The sequence below is a fragment of the Chlorocebus sabaeus genome, chromosome 16, assembly GCF_047675955.1.
Source record: "Chlorocebus sabaeus isolate Y175 chromosome 16, mChlSab1.0.hap1, whole genome shotgun sequence".
Lineage (NCBI taxonomy): Eukaryota > Metazoa > Chordata > Mammalia > Primates > Cercopithecidae > Chlorocebus > Chlorocebus sabaeus.
In genome coordinates this window covers 76,364,722-76,380,381 of record NC_132919.1, presented here as the reverse complement: position 1 = coordinate 76,380,381, position 15,660 = coordinate 76,364,722, and the positions used below count along the sequence as shown (strand labels likewise).

At 50.0% G+C, this 15,660-nt stretch overlaps 1 protein-coding gene across 1 annotated transcript in view; it reads left to right on the top strand.

The window, feature by feature from the left end:
* The first annotated feature begins 8,932 nt into the window (after positions 1-8,932).
* Positions 8,933-15,660, top strand: part of CYTH1 (cytohesin 1) — a 103,294-nt gene continuing 96,566 nt past the window's right edge. The window contains exon 1 of the mRNA XM_008013113.3: positions 8,933-9,060. Within this exon, the coding sequence (XP_008011304.1) occupies positions 9,039-9,060 (22 nt within the window). The 5' untranslated portion in view covers positions 8,933-9,038. The remainder of the gene's footprint in view (positions 9,061-15,660) is intronic.

Below are 15,660 nucleotides of genomic sequence, written 5' to 3'. Positions count from 1 at the left end.
GTTATTTAGGTAGCTTCTTACCATCATGAGACCAGATTTCAACACACGGTCTAAGAACATGGCAAATACTTGCTGTGAAATGTGTGTAGGGAATTCAAGTTATTTTACATAAACCAATGATTTTTTTTAAGGCCGTTTTAAAATGAATGTGTTGGCCAGGCACAGTGGCTCATGCCTGTAATCCCAGCACCTTAGGAGGCTGAGGTGAGAAGATTGCTTGAGCCCAAGAGTTTGAGACCAGCCTGGGAAACGTAGTGAGAGCCTGTCTCTACAAAATAATAATAATAATAATTATTATTATTTGAGATAGATAGAATCTCGCTCTGTCGCCCAGGCTGGAGTGCAGTGGCGCGATCTCGACTCACTGCAACCTCCGTCTCCCGGGCTCACGTCATTCTCCTGCCTCAGCCTCCCAAGTAGCTGGGACTACAGGCGCTCGCCACCACGCCTGGCTAATTTTTTGTATTTTTAGTAGAGATGGGGTTTCACCATGTTAGCCAGGATGGTCTCGATCTCCTGACCTTGTGATCCACCCGCTTCGGCCTCCCAAAGTGCTGGGATTACAGGCGTGAGCCACCACGCCTAGCTTCTACAAAAAATTTAAAAGAAATAAAAATAAAATGAATGTGTCAACCTTTATTATCCCATGGGAAGAGTTGAGATTGTTAAAATGTACCTCATGTAGTTTTTTGTTGTTACTATGTTACAAATGATGAGTGTTTAATGTACTTCCCCTCCCCCTTTAAAATGTATTATTCTGGCTGGGTGTGGTGGCTCAGGCATGTAATCCTACCACTTTGGGAGGCTGAGGCGGGTGGATCACCTGAGGTCAGGAGTTCAAGACCAGCCTGGCCAACATGGCAAAACCCCCATCTCTACTGAAAATACAAAACTTAGCCATGCCTGGTGGCGCACGCCTGTAATCCCAGCTACTCAGGAGGCTGAGGCAGGGAGAATTGCTTGAACCTGGGAGGCGGAGGTTTCAGTGAGCCAAGATCGTGCCACTGCACTCCAGCCTGGGCGAGAGAACAAGACTCCATCTCAAAAAAAAATAATAATAATAATAATAATGCCAGGCATGGTGGCTCGCACCTGTAATCCCAGCACTTTGGGAGGCCGAGGCAGGCGAATCATGAGGTCAGGAGTTCAAGACCAGCCTGGCCATCATAGTGAAACTCTACTAAAAATACAAAAATTAACCGGGTGTGGTGGTGGGCACCTATAGTCCCAGCTACTCGGGAGGCTGAGGCAGGAGAATCACTTGAACCCGGGAGGCGGAAGTTGCAGTGAGCCGAGACCGCACCATTACGCTCCAGCCTGGGTGACAGAGTGAGACTCCGTCTTTAAAAAAAAAAAAAAAAAGAAAAGAAAAAGAAACCCAGTCTCTACTAAAATACAAAAATTAGCCAGGTGTGGTGGTGGGTGCCTGTAATCCAGCTACTCAGGGAGGCTGAGGCAGGGGAGTCACTTGAACCTGGAAAGTGGAGGTTGCAGTGAGCCGAGATCGTGCTGTTGCACTCCAACCTGGATGACAGAGTGAGGCTTTGTCTCAAAAAAAAAAAAAAAAAAAAAAAAAAAAAAAAAGAAGGTATTATTCTGCCATTTTCTGTCTTATGTGGCTACACAGTTCTCTTGGCAAGGCCCAGCACTTACCAGTCACCCAGTAAATATTTGTTGAATGAGTGAACTGGAGCAGCTGCTGAAGGCAGCACGCTTTGTGACTGTGCATTCGGACCCTGCTCAGAAAACAGCCAGTCCACCCTCCTTCAAAGTCAGTGGCTCCACAGTCTACACTGCACTAATTCCCCTTCACATTGCCTTCCCCGAGCCCTACCCGCACCCCCTTTGTTTTTCTGCGTGAGTGAAAACATTTTGGTGAAGTCTAGCAGGAACTAGAGCACCAACTCCTCTATTTGAAGTGAACGCCCAAACCATGGCACGTGGCCAGCTGTCTTTTGGGTGGCACAGGAACAGTTGGTGACAGCTGGATACAATCAAGTTCCATTACAAACAGATTTTAAGTGCCATTTACACACAGAAGAAATTGCAAGCTTTAGCAAAATAAAATCTGGGGGTTTTCAAAGCAAGACAATGTCCCAATCCAAGCCTGTGTGAGTAGTTCGCTTTGCAGCCTCTTGCAGGGATTAACACCCCTTCTTCACCAGTGCTCCACCTTCCCTGCAAGGTCTATGCTGCAGAATTAGCAAGTCCAGGAGGCTTGCTCCTTGGCAGAGCTGCTGAGTCCTCTGTCTTCTATTTATTCACTTTTTGAAGACACCTGAATTAAAGGCCTGTCTAACCACTGTTCAGCCTACTCCTGGATGGGAGGTGTCAGAGGCTGACTTCTAGAAAAGCTGCTACCTCGAGGTCCTCTCTTTCACTTGGTCTCAGAGGGTACAGATCACTTACACAGTGATTGGGCAAGTGAAGGCTGGCATGCCCAGTTGAGCCTCATCTCTCTTTTTTTTTTTTTTTGAGACCGAGTTTCGCTCTTGTTGCCCAGGCTGGAGTGTAATGGTGCAATCTCAGCTTACTGCAACCTCCACCTCCCAGATTCAAGTGATTATTCTGCCTCAGCCTCCCAAGTAGCTGGGACTACAGGTGCATGCCATCACGCCTGGCTAATTTTTGTACTTTTAATAGAGATGGGGTTTCGCCATATAGACCAGGCTGGTCTCGAACTCCTGACCTCGTGATCTGCCCGCCTCGGCCTCCCAAAGTGCTGGGATTACAGGCATGAGCCACCACACCCAGCCTCATATCTCTTTCATGAAGCCAGTGTTGTCCCCAGACATCTCAGCCCTCAGTGTCCCTCCTGTCCCGATCTCTGGCAATAGGCAGCATTCTGGTCTTGGCAGAGGGGAATGACATCAGGTAGTGGCTGACAGTTCTCCCCTTGGTGGAGGGGAGGCCATAGATGATGTCCTGGTGTCTGGTGGTGTTTTTTTTTTTGTTTGGTTTGGTTTGGTTTTTTTTTGAGACAGAGTCTTGCACTGTCACCTGGGCAACAGTGGCGCAATCTCGGCTCACTGCAATCTCTGCCTCCCAGGTTCAAGAGATTCTCCTGCCTCAGCCTCCCGAGTAGCTGGGATTACAGGCGCCCGCCACCACGCCTGGCTACTTTTTTGTATTTTTAGTAGAGACGGGATTTTACCATGTTGGCCAGGTTGGTCTCGAACTCCTGACCTCGTGATTTGCCTGCCTCTGTCTCCCAAAGTGGTGGGATTACAGGTGTGAGCCACCATGCCCGACCTGGTGTCTGGTGTTCTGATGGCCTCAGCAATACCTACCCCATGGACGTGAGTCTCTCCACATCTCGTCCTTGGCCCTTCCTTCCTTCATGCCTTCTAGCAGATGGGGGTGAGCTGTCTGTTGTTCCTGTAGCACACAGGGTCGGGGTGGGCATCAGTCCTGCCTTTCTTCTGAGATCCTCCAGCTTGCACTTTCTGGAAGCTGGGCACCCCTACTGCCCCACTCAACCAGCTGGGAGAACATAAAGGTAATGAAATAGAATTACTTGTTTTAGAAAAAGGAACCAGGGCCAGGCGCAGTGTCTCACGCCTGTAATCCCAGCACTTTGGGAGGCTGAGGCGGGCAGATCATGAGGTCAGGAGATCGAGACCATCCTGGCCAACATGATGAAACTCCGTCTCTACTAAAAATACAAAAATTAACTGGGTGTGGTGGCGTGCGCCACCTCCAGCTACTCGGGAGGCTGAGGCAGGAGAATCGCTTGAACCTGGGAGGCGGAGCTTGCAGTGAGCCGAGATCGCACCACTGCACTCCAGCCTGGCGACAGAGTGAGACTCTGTCTCAAAAAAAAAAAAAAAAAGAAAAGAAAAGAAAAAGGAACCAGATAAAATGTGGGCATTCGGAAGAATTGGAAGGTACAGTGAAGTATAGTATCTATATGGTAAACAGCTCTAAAAGTTTACTGTGAAAATTAAAATAATGAATCTGGTCAGGTGCAGTGGCTCACGCCTGTAATCCCAGCACTTTGGGAGGCTGAGGCAGGCGGATCACGAGGTCAGGAGATGGAGACTAATCCTGGCTAACACGGTGAAACCCCGTCTCTACTAAAAATAGAAAAGCTTAGCTGGGCTTGGTGGCAGGCGCCTGTAGTCCCAGCTACTCAGGAGGCTGAGGCAGGAGAATGGCGTGAACCCGGGAGGTGGAGCTTGCAGTGAGCTGAGATCGAGCCACTGCACTTCAGCCTGGGCGACAGAGCAAGACTCTGTCTCAATAAATAAATAAATAAATAAATAAATAAATAAATAAATAAAACCGTGGTATAAGCATAGGAAAAATGTATTTTGGGTTACCTCTGCTTAAAACCTTTCTAATTCTTTTTGAGATTAGGCAAGGCAGGGAAGCTGAAGGGGGAATGTTTTGGGAAAAACTCTCAAACTATGGTCTGTTCTCACCTTACAACCATCCTCATAAAAGACTGCTCTGCCCAGAGGCATGGGGGTCTATCCCCACATATTAAGCAGTGGACACCACCTGGGGATCCTCTAATCCAGTGCAATTCAGACTATCTGGAGTGAGCTCAGATCTCACAGGTTGAGGGCTCAGTCCCCAAGACTGCACTTGTGACACCAGTCACAAGTCTGGGCCTCTGGAAGTTCTGAGCGACCAGCTTAAACTTGGGATTTCTATGATTCCCCCTCTTTGGGTTTGATTAATTTGCTGGAGCCACTCACAGAACTTAAGGAAACACTTAACATTTCGTGGGTTTTTTTTTTTTTTTTTTTTTTTTTGAGACAAAGACTTATTCTTGTCCCCCAGGCTGGAGTGTGATGGAGTGATCTTGGCTCACTGCAACCTCCACATCCCGGGTTCAAGCGATTCTCCCACCTCAGCCCCCCGAGTAGCTGGGAGTACAGGTGCCCGCCACCACGCCAGGCTAGTTTTGGTATTTTTAGTAGAGACAGGTTTCACCATGCTGGCCAGGCTGGTCTCGAACTCCTGACCTCAGGTGATCCACTCGCCTCCCAGAGTGCTGGAATTATAGGTGTCAGCTGCCGCACCCAGCCAGGTAGTGGTTTATTAGAAAGGATATTGCAAAGGATACAGATGTAGAGATGGGGAAGGGGCACAGGGCTTCCAAGCCCTCCCTAGGCACCACCCTCCAAGAACCTCCACATGTTCAGCTATCCTGGCCCAGTCATTTTGGGTTTTTATGGAAGCTTCCATTCCCCAGGGCACAGAGCAGGACCCTTTCTGGGGAGGGTCTTAAGACCCACAATCAAAAGGTGGGCAAAATTAAAGTCCTGCCTTGGGGCGGGTGAAAGAACAAGAGAAGGCCAGAGAGATTGTTTCCTGAGGCCTAAGCCAACATTATAACAAAAGACTGTAACAAGAGCTTAGGGAGGTACAAGCCAGGAACAGTGGAAAATACCAGAGGGTGGCCAGGAGCAGCAGCTCATGCCTGTAATCCCAGCACTTTGGGAGACCAAGGTGGGTGGATCGCTTGAGCCCAGGATTTCGTGACCAGCCTGGACAACATGGCAAGACCCTGTCTCTAAAAAAAAATAAAAATAAAATATTAGCTGGGTGTGGTGGCATGCAACTGTAGTCCCAGCTACTCAGGAGGCTGAGGTGGGAAGATCAATGGAGCCTGGGAGGTGGGGGCTGCAGTGAGCCATGAGCCACTGCACTCTAATCTGGCCAACAGAGCTAGACCCTGTCTCAAAAACGAAACAAAACCAAAAACTGTAAAACACCACAGGAAGGTACCAACTTAAAAAAATTAGTTGTCAAGTGGATCAACCACTAAGGACTTACAAACACAGCAAAACTAGCAGGGAGCCCAAACCCATTTTAAAGGTTCTCTGAAGAACCAGTGGATGTGGGGGAAGAGGTCTGGGTTAGAATCCACAGCTGGAGTGGAGTCCCGTGGTTCCTGTCTCCCTGCCACCGGCTCCTTCTCATTATGCTCCAGGGGCTGGGGACGCAAATTCAAGATACAAGAGTGAAACTGACTTGACTCCTGCTTGCAGGGACACTTCCTTTTGAAGCCTCCGCTTCCAAATGTCATGCAAAGATAACAACTAAAGGACCTCTCTGGCTGGGCGTGGTGGCTCACGCCTGTAATCCCAGTGCTTTGTGAGGCAGTGGTGGGCGGATCACCTGAGGTCAGGAGTCGAGACCAGCCTGACCAACATGGCGAAACCCCGTCTCTACTAAAAACAAAAAAAGTAGCTGGGCGTGGTGGCGCATGGCGGTAATCCCAGCTACGTGGAGGCTGCAGTGAGCCGAGATGTGCAGCTTCACTCCAGCCTGGATGACACAGTGAGACCCTATCTCAAAGAAAAAAAAAAAAATCTCTGATCATGAATGTGATCTAATGGAGTAGCTTCTGTGTTTCTTTGACAGTGATCCATGGTCAGGGACAGCCCTGCCCAGTGAACACATGCATGCATTCATTTGCAACCAGAACAAACAGTCTCTGTATTACGTGTGATAGACTACAATTATTTAAAAATTCTATTTTCTTTTCATCTAATAAGTATTTGTTTCATAGTCATTAAGAGTCATGACCTGCTGTTTGAAAAACACTTCTCTTTTTTTTTTTTTTTTTTTTGTAACAGGGTCTCACTGTGTCCCCCAGGCTGGAGCACAGTGGTGCAATCATAGCTTACTGCAGCCTCAACCTCCCAGGCTCAAGGAATCCCTCCCACCTCAGCTTCCCAAGTGGCTAGAACTACAGGCATGTGCCACTATGCTCGACAATTTTTAATTTTTTGTAGAGACAGGGTCGCTCTATGTTACTTGGGCTGGTCTTGAATTCCTGCCCTGAAGCAGTTTTCCTAGCTTGGCCTCCCAAAGTACTGGAGTTGTAGGCATGAACCACTTCACCCAGCTGAAAAACACCAATCTAATGGAACAATGTAAGGGAACAGAATCTGTAAACAGTTACGTTCTCTGCTAATCTGTGATTAGCAGTGATACCAGTATCCCTCCCTCTCCAAATTATTCAGTTGGTGAATTCAGCTAAGAGGTCTAGAGTGCTGATAGCAAGAATTAACATACCATCTGAATCGCTTTTCTTCTGGAGTTCTGGTCATTGAGCAAGAGCTGAGGTGGTCTGAGACCTGCATACTGTTAACGGAAGAAACCCAGCTCAAATATACCTTGAACCTTCTGGTGAGTCTCGGGTTAGAAGTGAGGTAGGGAATGAACCGGAGAGGATGGCACATGCTGGGGGAGAGGCTCAGTGCTCCATTACCCCATGTGATGGACGGTTTGAGAAGATTTGCCAGGTCAATGTGGGGTCAATTCTAAAAGTGTCCTAAGTCTAGGCCAAGAGGAACAAAATGCAGCTGGGTCTCTGACCTAACACGCCTAAGCCCAAGGGCACATTAGGGTCAAAATGTGACTCCCTACTCTAAGGTCACCAGTAAAACTGGACAATCTGGTAAAATCAATGAAGGTTAAGATCATGAATCCAGCCAGGCATGGTGGCTCACACCTGTAATCCCAGTACTTTGGGAGGCCAAGGAGAAAGGATCGCTTGAGCCCAGGAATTTGAGACCAACCTGGGAAACCTAGCAACCTCCATCTCTACAAAAAACACAAAAATTAACCTTAGGTGTGGTGGCCTGTGACTGTAGTCCCAGCTACTCAGGAGGCTGAGGTGGGAGAACTGCTTGAGCCCGGGAAGCAGAGGGTGCAGGGAGTCATCATGGTGCCAACTGTACTCTAGCCTGAGCAACACGAGTGAGACCCTGTCTCAAAAAAAAAAGAAAAAGAAAAAAGAAAAATAGTAAAACTCAGGACAGGAGGGCCCACAAGGAAAGAGTTCTGTGGCTTTTACTCCCGTTTTTTGGTTGATCCAAAAATTCCCAGCAGTCCAGGGATCTCTGTGGAGTTCTCAGTGAGTGTTCTGTGTAGGGTGCAGGAGCCACAAGTGACTGCAGCGGGAAAGCCGGGTTCTGGGGCTGGCATTCTGCAGCCTTGGGTTTCTCCTCTGTCATAAAGAAACAGAAGGCCAAGTGTGGTGGCTCATGCCTGTAATCCCAGCACTTTGGCAGGCCGTGGCGGGCCGATCATTTGAGGTCAGGAGTTCGAGACCAGCCTGGCCAACAAAGCGAAACCCCGTCTCTACTAAAAATACAAAAATCAGTTGGGCGTGGTGGCACATGCCTGTAATCACAGCTACTCAGGAGGCTGGGGCAGGAGAATCTCTTGAACCCGGGAGGCGGAGGCTGCAGTGAGCCGAGATCGCGCCACTGCACTCCAGCCTGGGCAACAACTGCACTCCAGCCTGGGCAACAAGAGCGAAACTCGTCTCCAAAAAGTAAATAAATAAATGAATAAAATCCAAAACGCTGGGACTTGAAGTGCCCTCCTTTCAATCTTGACCCAGGTAACTTCAGGACAAATAAAAGGAAGTAGAAGCAGTAAACTTACGACATGCAATATGTAAAAGTTCTGAACACAAGAGTAAATGAATTCAAATAGCTTTTCTGGCCTTTCGCCAAGGACCGGGCCCTCCCTGGCAAGCTGGGGCCGGGTCTGACCTTCGAGGTTGGCGTCAGCAAGGACCACCCTGCCCTTCAGTGGCCGGACACGACCTTGGGCTTTCGTGCGGCCAGGCCAACTCCGCCACCCTGGGTACCTGCACCGCCCTTGCGAAACCGAAACCTGCTCGCCGCCCCGCGGAGGCGGACGGGGAGGGTCCTCGGGATGGGGGCGTGGTCTAGAGGCGGGGCCAGCGGCCGGGCAGGGGAGGTGCCTCGGGTGGGCGCGCGTGCGCAGACTGGAGCCTCGGGAGGTGGCCGGGTACCCGGGGTGCGGCGCGCGCGGGAGGAAGGCGGGGCCTCGGGCGAGGGGCGGGGCCTCGGGCCGGGGGCAGGGGGCGGGCGCAGGCGCAGGCGAGGGCGGGCGGGGCGCGGGGCGCGCGGCGCAGGGGGCGGGGCTCCGAGCCGGGCTGAGGCGGGCGTGGCTTCGAGCCGGGCTGAGGCGAGCGGGGGCGCGGGTGGCGCGGCGGGACGCGAGCGGAGAGCCGGGGCTCGGAGCCCGGCGCCCGCACCATGGAGGAGGACGACAGCTACGGTCAGTGCGCCCCGGCGGCGGACGCGTCGCCCTCGCTGCCCCCAGTCTCCTCCGGGCCCGGCCGTCCGGCAGCGCCTGCGGCGGCTGGCGTTTCCCGGGGACACTGGTGCGGGACGCGGAGCCCGGGGCGACCGGCGGGCGAGCGGTGCAGGGGGCCCCCACGGGGCAGGGGTCGCAGGGGATTTTGAGGGATGAGGGTCGCCGGGGCCGGGGTCGCCGGCGGCGCTGAGGGATGTAGGTGGCCGGGGCGGGGGTCACAGGCCGGGCTCGCGGTCTCGCGGGGCCGGGGGTCGCCGCGAGCTCTGAGGAATGAGAGTTGTTGGGGTCTCTGGGCAGGATCGCGGGGGCTCTGAGGGATGAGAGTCGTTGGGGTCACTGGGGTCCCCGGGGCAGGGGTCGCAGTCTGGGTCCAGGGGCGCCGAGGGGTGGGGGTTGCTGACCCTGCCGCCCCTCTGCGGGGCTCGGAGCGGACGCGCGGATGGCCGGGCCCGGTTCCCCGCAGTTTCCGGCCGCTCCTGGCGTCAGCGAGTTGTGCCCGGTCCATGTCTTTGTTCAGAAATGAGAACGGGGAGCGGCGCCGCCGGCGAGGCGCGGGCTCCGGGACGGCCCTGCCCGCGGGTGTCTGGGCCCGGCCGCCGCTGGTCCCGTGCGTCGCCGCCTGCCGAGACGCGGGTGTGGAGCCCGAGGGGGCCCGCGGTGGGGACGCCGCTCCGCCGTCGACTGGAGACTTGACAGGCGGAGCCGCTGTCCCGCTCCCCTCGCTCCCGCGCACTGAGGCTGCTGGCCCCAGCCAGGGGTGCCTCCCTCCAAGAGTTTGAAATTGTAGGGGTTGCAAAAGGTTGTTTGATATGCTGTAGGTAATTAATGTTAAGTTTGTTCATAAGGAATTAAAAGAAAGAATGGCAAATAGAACAAGTGGTGAACTTTTGTGGTTTGGTAGCAAAGTACAAAGAAAGCAGAACTGTGTAGCCAAATGGAACCCAATTCTAGTTTAATAACTAATGGAACATTTTTCTTTCTTTTTTTTAAGAGACGGGATCTCGCTCTGTCACCCAGGCTGGAGCATAGTAGCGTGATCGTAGCTCAAGTCAGTCTCCTGAGTGGCTGGAACCACACGCACGCCACCATGCCCAGCTTAATATTTTATTTTATTTTATTATTTTATTATTTTTATTTTATTTTATTTTATTTTAATTTTTGAGACAGAGCCTTACTCTGTCGCCCAGGCTGGAGTGCAGTGGCGCCATCTCGGCTCACTGCAACCTCTGCCTCCCAGGCGAGCTGAGCTGTTCTGCTTCAGGCTCCTGAGTAGCTGGGACTACAGGCGCGTGCCACCACGCCTGGCTAATTGTTGTATTTTTAGTAGAGACTGGGTTTCGCCATGTTGGCCAGACTAGTCTTGAACTTCTGACCTCAGGTGATCCACCCGCCTCGGCCTCCCAAAGTGCTGGGATTACAGGCGTGAGCCACCGCGCCCAGCCCTAATTTTCTATTTTTTTAAAAGATAGGGTCTTGCCATGTTACCCAAGCTGGTCTTGAACTCCTAGGCCCAAGCAATCCTCCCACCTCTGCCTGCCACAGTGCTGGGATTACAGGCGTGAGCCACTATACCCGGCCCACTTGTTACCTTCTAAGTAAACAAGTAAAAGCAGCGTGTGCGGCTTTTTTGTTGTTGTTTGTTTTGTTTTGTTTTTGAGACAGGGTCTAGCTCTCTTGCGCAGGCTGGAGTGCAGGGGAGCTATCATAGCTCACTGCACGCTCTGCTTCTTGGCCTCAAGCAATCCTCTCACTTCCCTTCTCAGCCCCTCCAGCAACCTGGACTACAGGCCCGGGCTACCACGCCCTGCTAATTATTTTTATTTGTTTTGTAGAGAGGGAGGTCTCCCTATGTTGCCTAGGCTGGTGTGAACTCCAGTTCCTATCTTGGCCTCCCAAAGTGTTGGGATTACAGGCATGAGCCACTGCTCCCAGCCTCCTTTTGTGATTAAAAGAAAAATCACCCACTGGTTGGCCCCAAAAGATTGTTCAGCCCCTCCAGATTTCACTCCTGCCCACTGCTGAGAAGCCGGCAGCAGTTTTGCCTGCTGCTCTTTTCTCTGCCTCCTCTTGCCATTTAATTTCCCTCAGATCCCAGTGTCCTGCCTACCAGGCGTTCGTGGCCTCTCTTGTGTTCTTGCCTGCTGCAGTGGGCAGGAAGCTCTTGGTCTGGTTGCTTTTCATACAGTGAGTGCTTTGCCACCAGGCATGACATTTTGCACTTGTACTTGAAAGAGGTGAATGGAAGCAGGGTGTGTTAGTTTCCTAAACCTGTTATATTACCACAAGCCTGGTGGCTCAAAACAACATACATTTGTTTCAGGGTTCTGCAGGTCAGAAGTCCAAGATAGGTCTCACTGTGCTAAAACCAAGGTGTCGACCAGGCTGGTTCTTTCTGGAGGCTCAGGGGAGAACCCGTTTCCTTACCTTTTCCAGCTTCTAGAGGCCACCTGTGTTCCATGGTTCATAGTACCCCTTTGCATCTTCAAGGCCAGCAGGTAGCATCTTCTCATTTCTCTCAACCTCCTAACTCCTTCTTATTAAGATCCTTGTGATTGCAGTGGACCCACCTGGATAATCAAGGATGAGGATTAGCAACCTTAATTCCATCTGTTACCTTAATTCCCCTTCTGCCAAGTGAGGTAACCTATTCACAAGTTCTGGGGATTAGGACCTGGACATCTTTAGGGGCTATTATTCTGTCTGCCACACACCAAGATGAGAAAGTTTATAAGTTTATTCTTCCCCTTTCTTTTTTTTTTTTTTTTGAGACAGTTTCATTCTTGTTGCCCAGGCTGGAGTGCAATGGCGCAGTCTCGGCTCACTGCAGCCTCTGCCTCCCAGGTTCAAGCGATTCTCCTGCCTCAGCCTCCTGAGTACCTGGGATTACAGGCATGTGCCACCACGCCCGGCTAATGTTGTATTTTTAGTAGAGACAGGGTTTCTCCATGTTGGTCAGGCTGGTCGCAAACTCCTGACCTCAGGTGATCCCCCTGCCTAGGCCTCCCAAAGTGCTGGGATTACAGGCATGAGCCACTACGCCCGGCCTATTCCCCTTTCTAGTTTTAAATATCATCCTTTTATTTTGGAGGAACTAAAAAGATTGAATTAAAGGAGATTCCCCATCCATAGGGTCACCACACAAAAAGTACCTGATGGTGTAAGATGGTCATATGAAGAATAAGACTCCCGAGTCCTTTAAGGTTTGTGTTAGTCTCCAGAACTGTCCATTTCCCTCATAGGTTTCACAAAGAATTTACCTTGACCAAATCCCACATTGTAAAAGGAAATGTGTGTGATGGATTTTTAAAGCATATAGCATGACATGTTCAGACGTCACCTCAGAACTTCCATTGTTTTCTTCTTTTTTTTTTTTTTTTTTTTTGAGACGGAGTCTTGCTCTGTCGCCCAGGCTGGAGTGCAGTGGCCAGATCTCAGCTCACTGCAAGCTCCGCCTCCTGGGTTTATGCCATTCTCCTGCCTCAGCCTCCCGAGTAACTGGGACTACAGGCGCCCGCCACCTCGCCCAGCTAGTTTTTTTTGTATTTTTTAGTAGAGACGGGGTTTCACTGTGTTAGCCAGGATGGTCTTGATCTTATGACCTCGTGATCCGCCCGTCTTGGCCTCCCAAAGTGCTGGGATTACAGGCTTGAGCCACCGCGCCCGGCATCATTGTTTTCTTCTAAACAAACTTTTTATTTTTATTTTTTAAAATAGATGCAGAGTCTCACTATGTTGCATAGGCTGTTCTAAAACCATCCTCCCGCCTCAGTCTCTGAAAGTGTTGGGATTATAGGCATGAGCCACTGTGCCAGGCCTAATTAAACTTCTTTTTCTTTTTCTTTCTTTTTGTTTTTTTTTTGAGATGGAGTCTCACTCTGTTGCCCAGGCTGGAGTGCAGTAATGCAATCTTGGTTCACTGCAACCTCTGCCTCCTGGGTTCAAGTGATTCTCCTACCTGGCCTCCTGAGTAGCTGGGATTACAGGCACCTGCCACCACACCTGGCTGATTTTTGTGTTTTTTAGTAGAAATGGGTTTTCACCATGTTGGCCAGGCTGGTCTTAAACTCCTGACCTCAAGTGATCTGACTGCCTTGGCCTCCCAAAGTGCTGGGATTATAGGCGTGAGCCATCACTCCCGGCCCTAAATAAACTTTTTAAACCTTAATTTTCTTCTCTTCTCTTCTCTTCTCTTCTCTTTTCTTTTCTTTTCTCTTCTTTTCTTTTCTTTTTTTTCTTTTTTCGAGACAGTCTTGCTCTGCCTCCCAGGCTGGAGTGCAGTGGCACAATCTCAGCTCACTGCAGCTTCCACCTCCTGGGTTCAAGCAATTCTCCTGCCTCAGCCTCCCAAGTAGCTGGGATTACAGGCATGTGCCACCACGCCTGGCTAATTGTATATTTTTAGTAGAGACAGGGTTTCTCCATGTTGGTCAGGCTGGTCTTAAACTCCCGACCTCAGGTGATTTGCCTGCCTAAGCCTCCCAAAGTGCTGGGATTACAGGCAAGAGCCACCACACCCGGCCTACTGGTTTCTTTTTAAAAAAACAAACTGTTTATGGCATTAAACATTAAACCATTAACTTACAGGAAATACTGTTGTGCTCAGGAAAAAGAAAAAAAATTGTAAAAATTAAATTTTGCATACATTCTCTTTATAACATGCATACTATGTGTCCTTTTTTTTTTTTTTTTTTTTTAGACAGAGTCTCACTCTGTTGTCCAGGCTGGAGTCCAGTGGCACGATCTTGACTCACTGCAACCTCTGCCTCCCGGGTTCAAACGATTCTCGTGGCTTAGCCTCCTGAGTAACAGGGACTACAGGCATGTGCCACCATGCTTGGCTAATTTTTTTGTATTTTTAGTAGAGGTGGGGTTTCACCGTGTTGGCCAGGCTGTTCTCGAACTCCTGGCCTCAAGTGATCTGCCCACCTCAGCCTCCCAAAGTGCCAGGATTACAGGTGTGAGCCACTGCGCCTGGCTTGTGTGTGCTGTTACCGGTATATATTTCTGTGTAATAATGTTCAGGGTTGTAAACAGAAAGCCACATATAATGCACTTTAAGGGGGTATTTGAGGGATTTTCCAGAGAGTATGTTAATCCTGCTGCTCTGTAATGGTCATCATTTTGGGGCTAATGACTGCAGTTGCTGTGATTCATTTATGAACTTCCTTTTTAAGCATAATTTCTTTTTTTGTTGTTGTTGAGACAGAGTCTTACTCTGTTGCCCAGGCTGGAGTGCAGTGGCGTGATCTTGGCTCACTGCAACTTCTGCCTCCTGGGTTCACGCGATTCTCCTGTCTCAGCTTCCCAAGTGGCTGGGATTACAGGTGCGTGCCACCACACCCGGCTAATTTTTGTATTTTTAGTAGAGACAGGGCCTACACGTTGACCAGGCCGGTCTGATCACCTCAGGTGATCTGCCCGCCTCAGCCTCCCAAAGTGCTGGGATTACAGGCATGAGCCACTGTGCCCAGCCTTTAAGCATAATTTCTATATAAACATTTAAAATGAAAGTTGCTGGAGTCTATCATGTTCATTATAGCAAATGCATGTCTTATTTTTGTTCCTTTCAAGAAGTTAGCTTCAATTAGGGAAGTTGTCAACAGAGATTTTTAAAATAATTTTTAGGTGAGTTTTCAAATGAAGCGAGGTCTGCAAATGTCCTTTACTTATTCAGCTTCTGAAATACCTTACTTTTTATTTGCCTTTGATGTAATTTTTATATTGAGTTCCCAGATTGATTATCTAAAGCAGGAAAGGTGGAACTAATTCATTATCTAAAGCAAGAAAGATAGAACTAATTTTAAGTTAAAATATCAGTGTTTTCAGCAAGAGTTAAAAACACTAGGTTTCACTTTCTGTGTAGAGGAAGAGTGGTGGGGTAAGACATTCAAGAAAATTGTTCATTTGCATATTTCAGGAAGCATTGAGGTGCAGTTGCATAAAAACGTATCTACTGTCTCTGGCTTTGGCCTTTGAGGGAAGGATATGAGGGAATACTCAGGGCAGGGGTAAAAAGAAAAAAGACCCCTAGCACCCGAGGCTTTCAAGATCACTTTTAATCAGTAACTTCTGTCCATCTCTCCCCTTCGCCTACCCCCATTGTTCCCCCCAAGCCTCATGGGCCACTGGAGGCTGTCAGGGTGTTCAGCCTGGTTTCTGTGCCTGGTTAGGTGTGGTGTCATGACGCACAGGAGGACCTCAGGAGGACTAACCCCGTGGTCTGTGGATGGTGTGATGCCTCGGGAGCTGGGGTCACTGCAGGGGTGGGTGCCTAGTGGCACAGAGGGAAAGCAGGAGCAAGTCGAGGGCTGTTATGCCAGCCACAGATGGCGGGCTGTCTGAGGGAGCAGTGCCTCGTGGCAGTTCTAACCCGATTTCCCATGCCGAATGCTCTGGTAGGTACTTCGGGGGTTTAATAAGAAAAGAGAGTAGTTTCTTCTGTGTTTTAATGGAAAGGAGTTGTATCGCAGGCATAATCTTGAGTGTGTACCATGGGAAATTTGGGAACATTTCACATGTGTGTATTACGGTTTGTGACCAAAGACTGGATAAAAGGAGGAT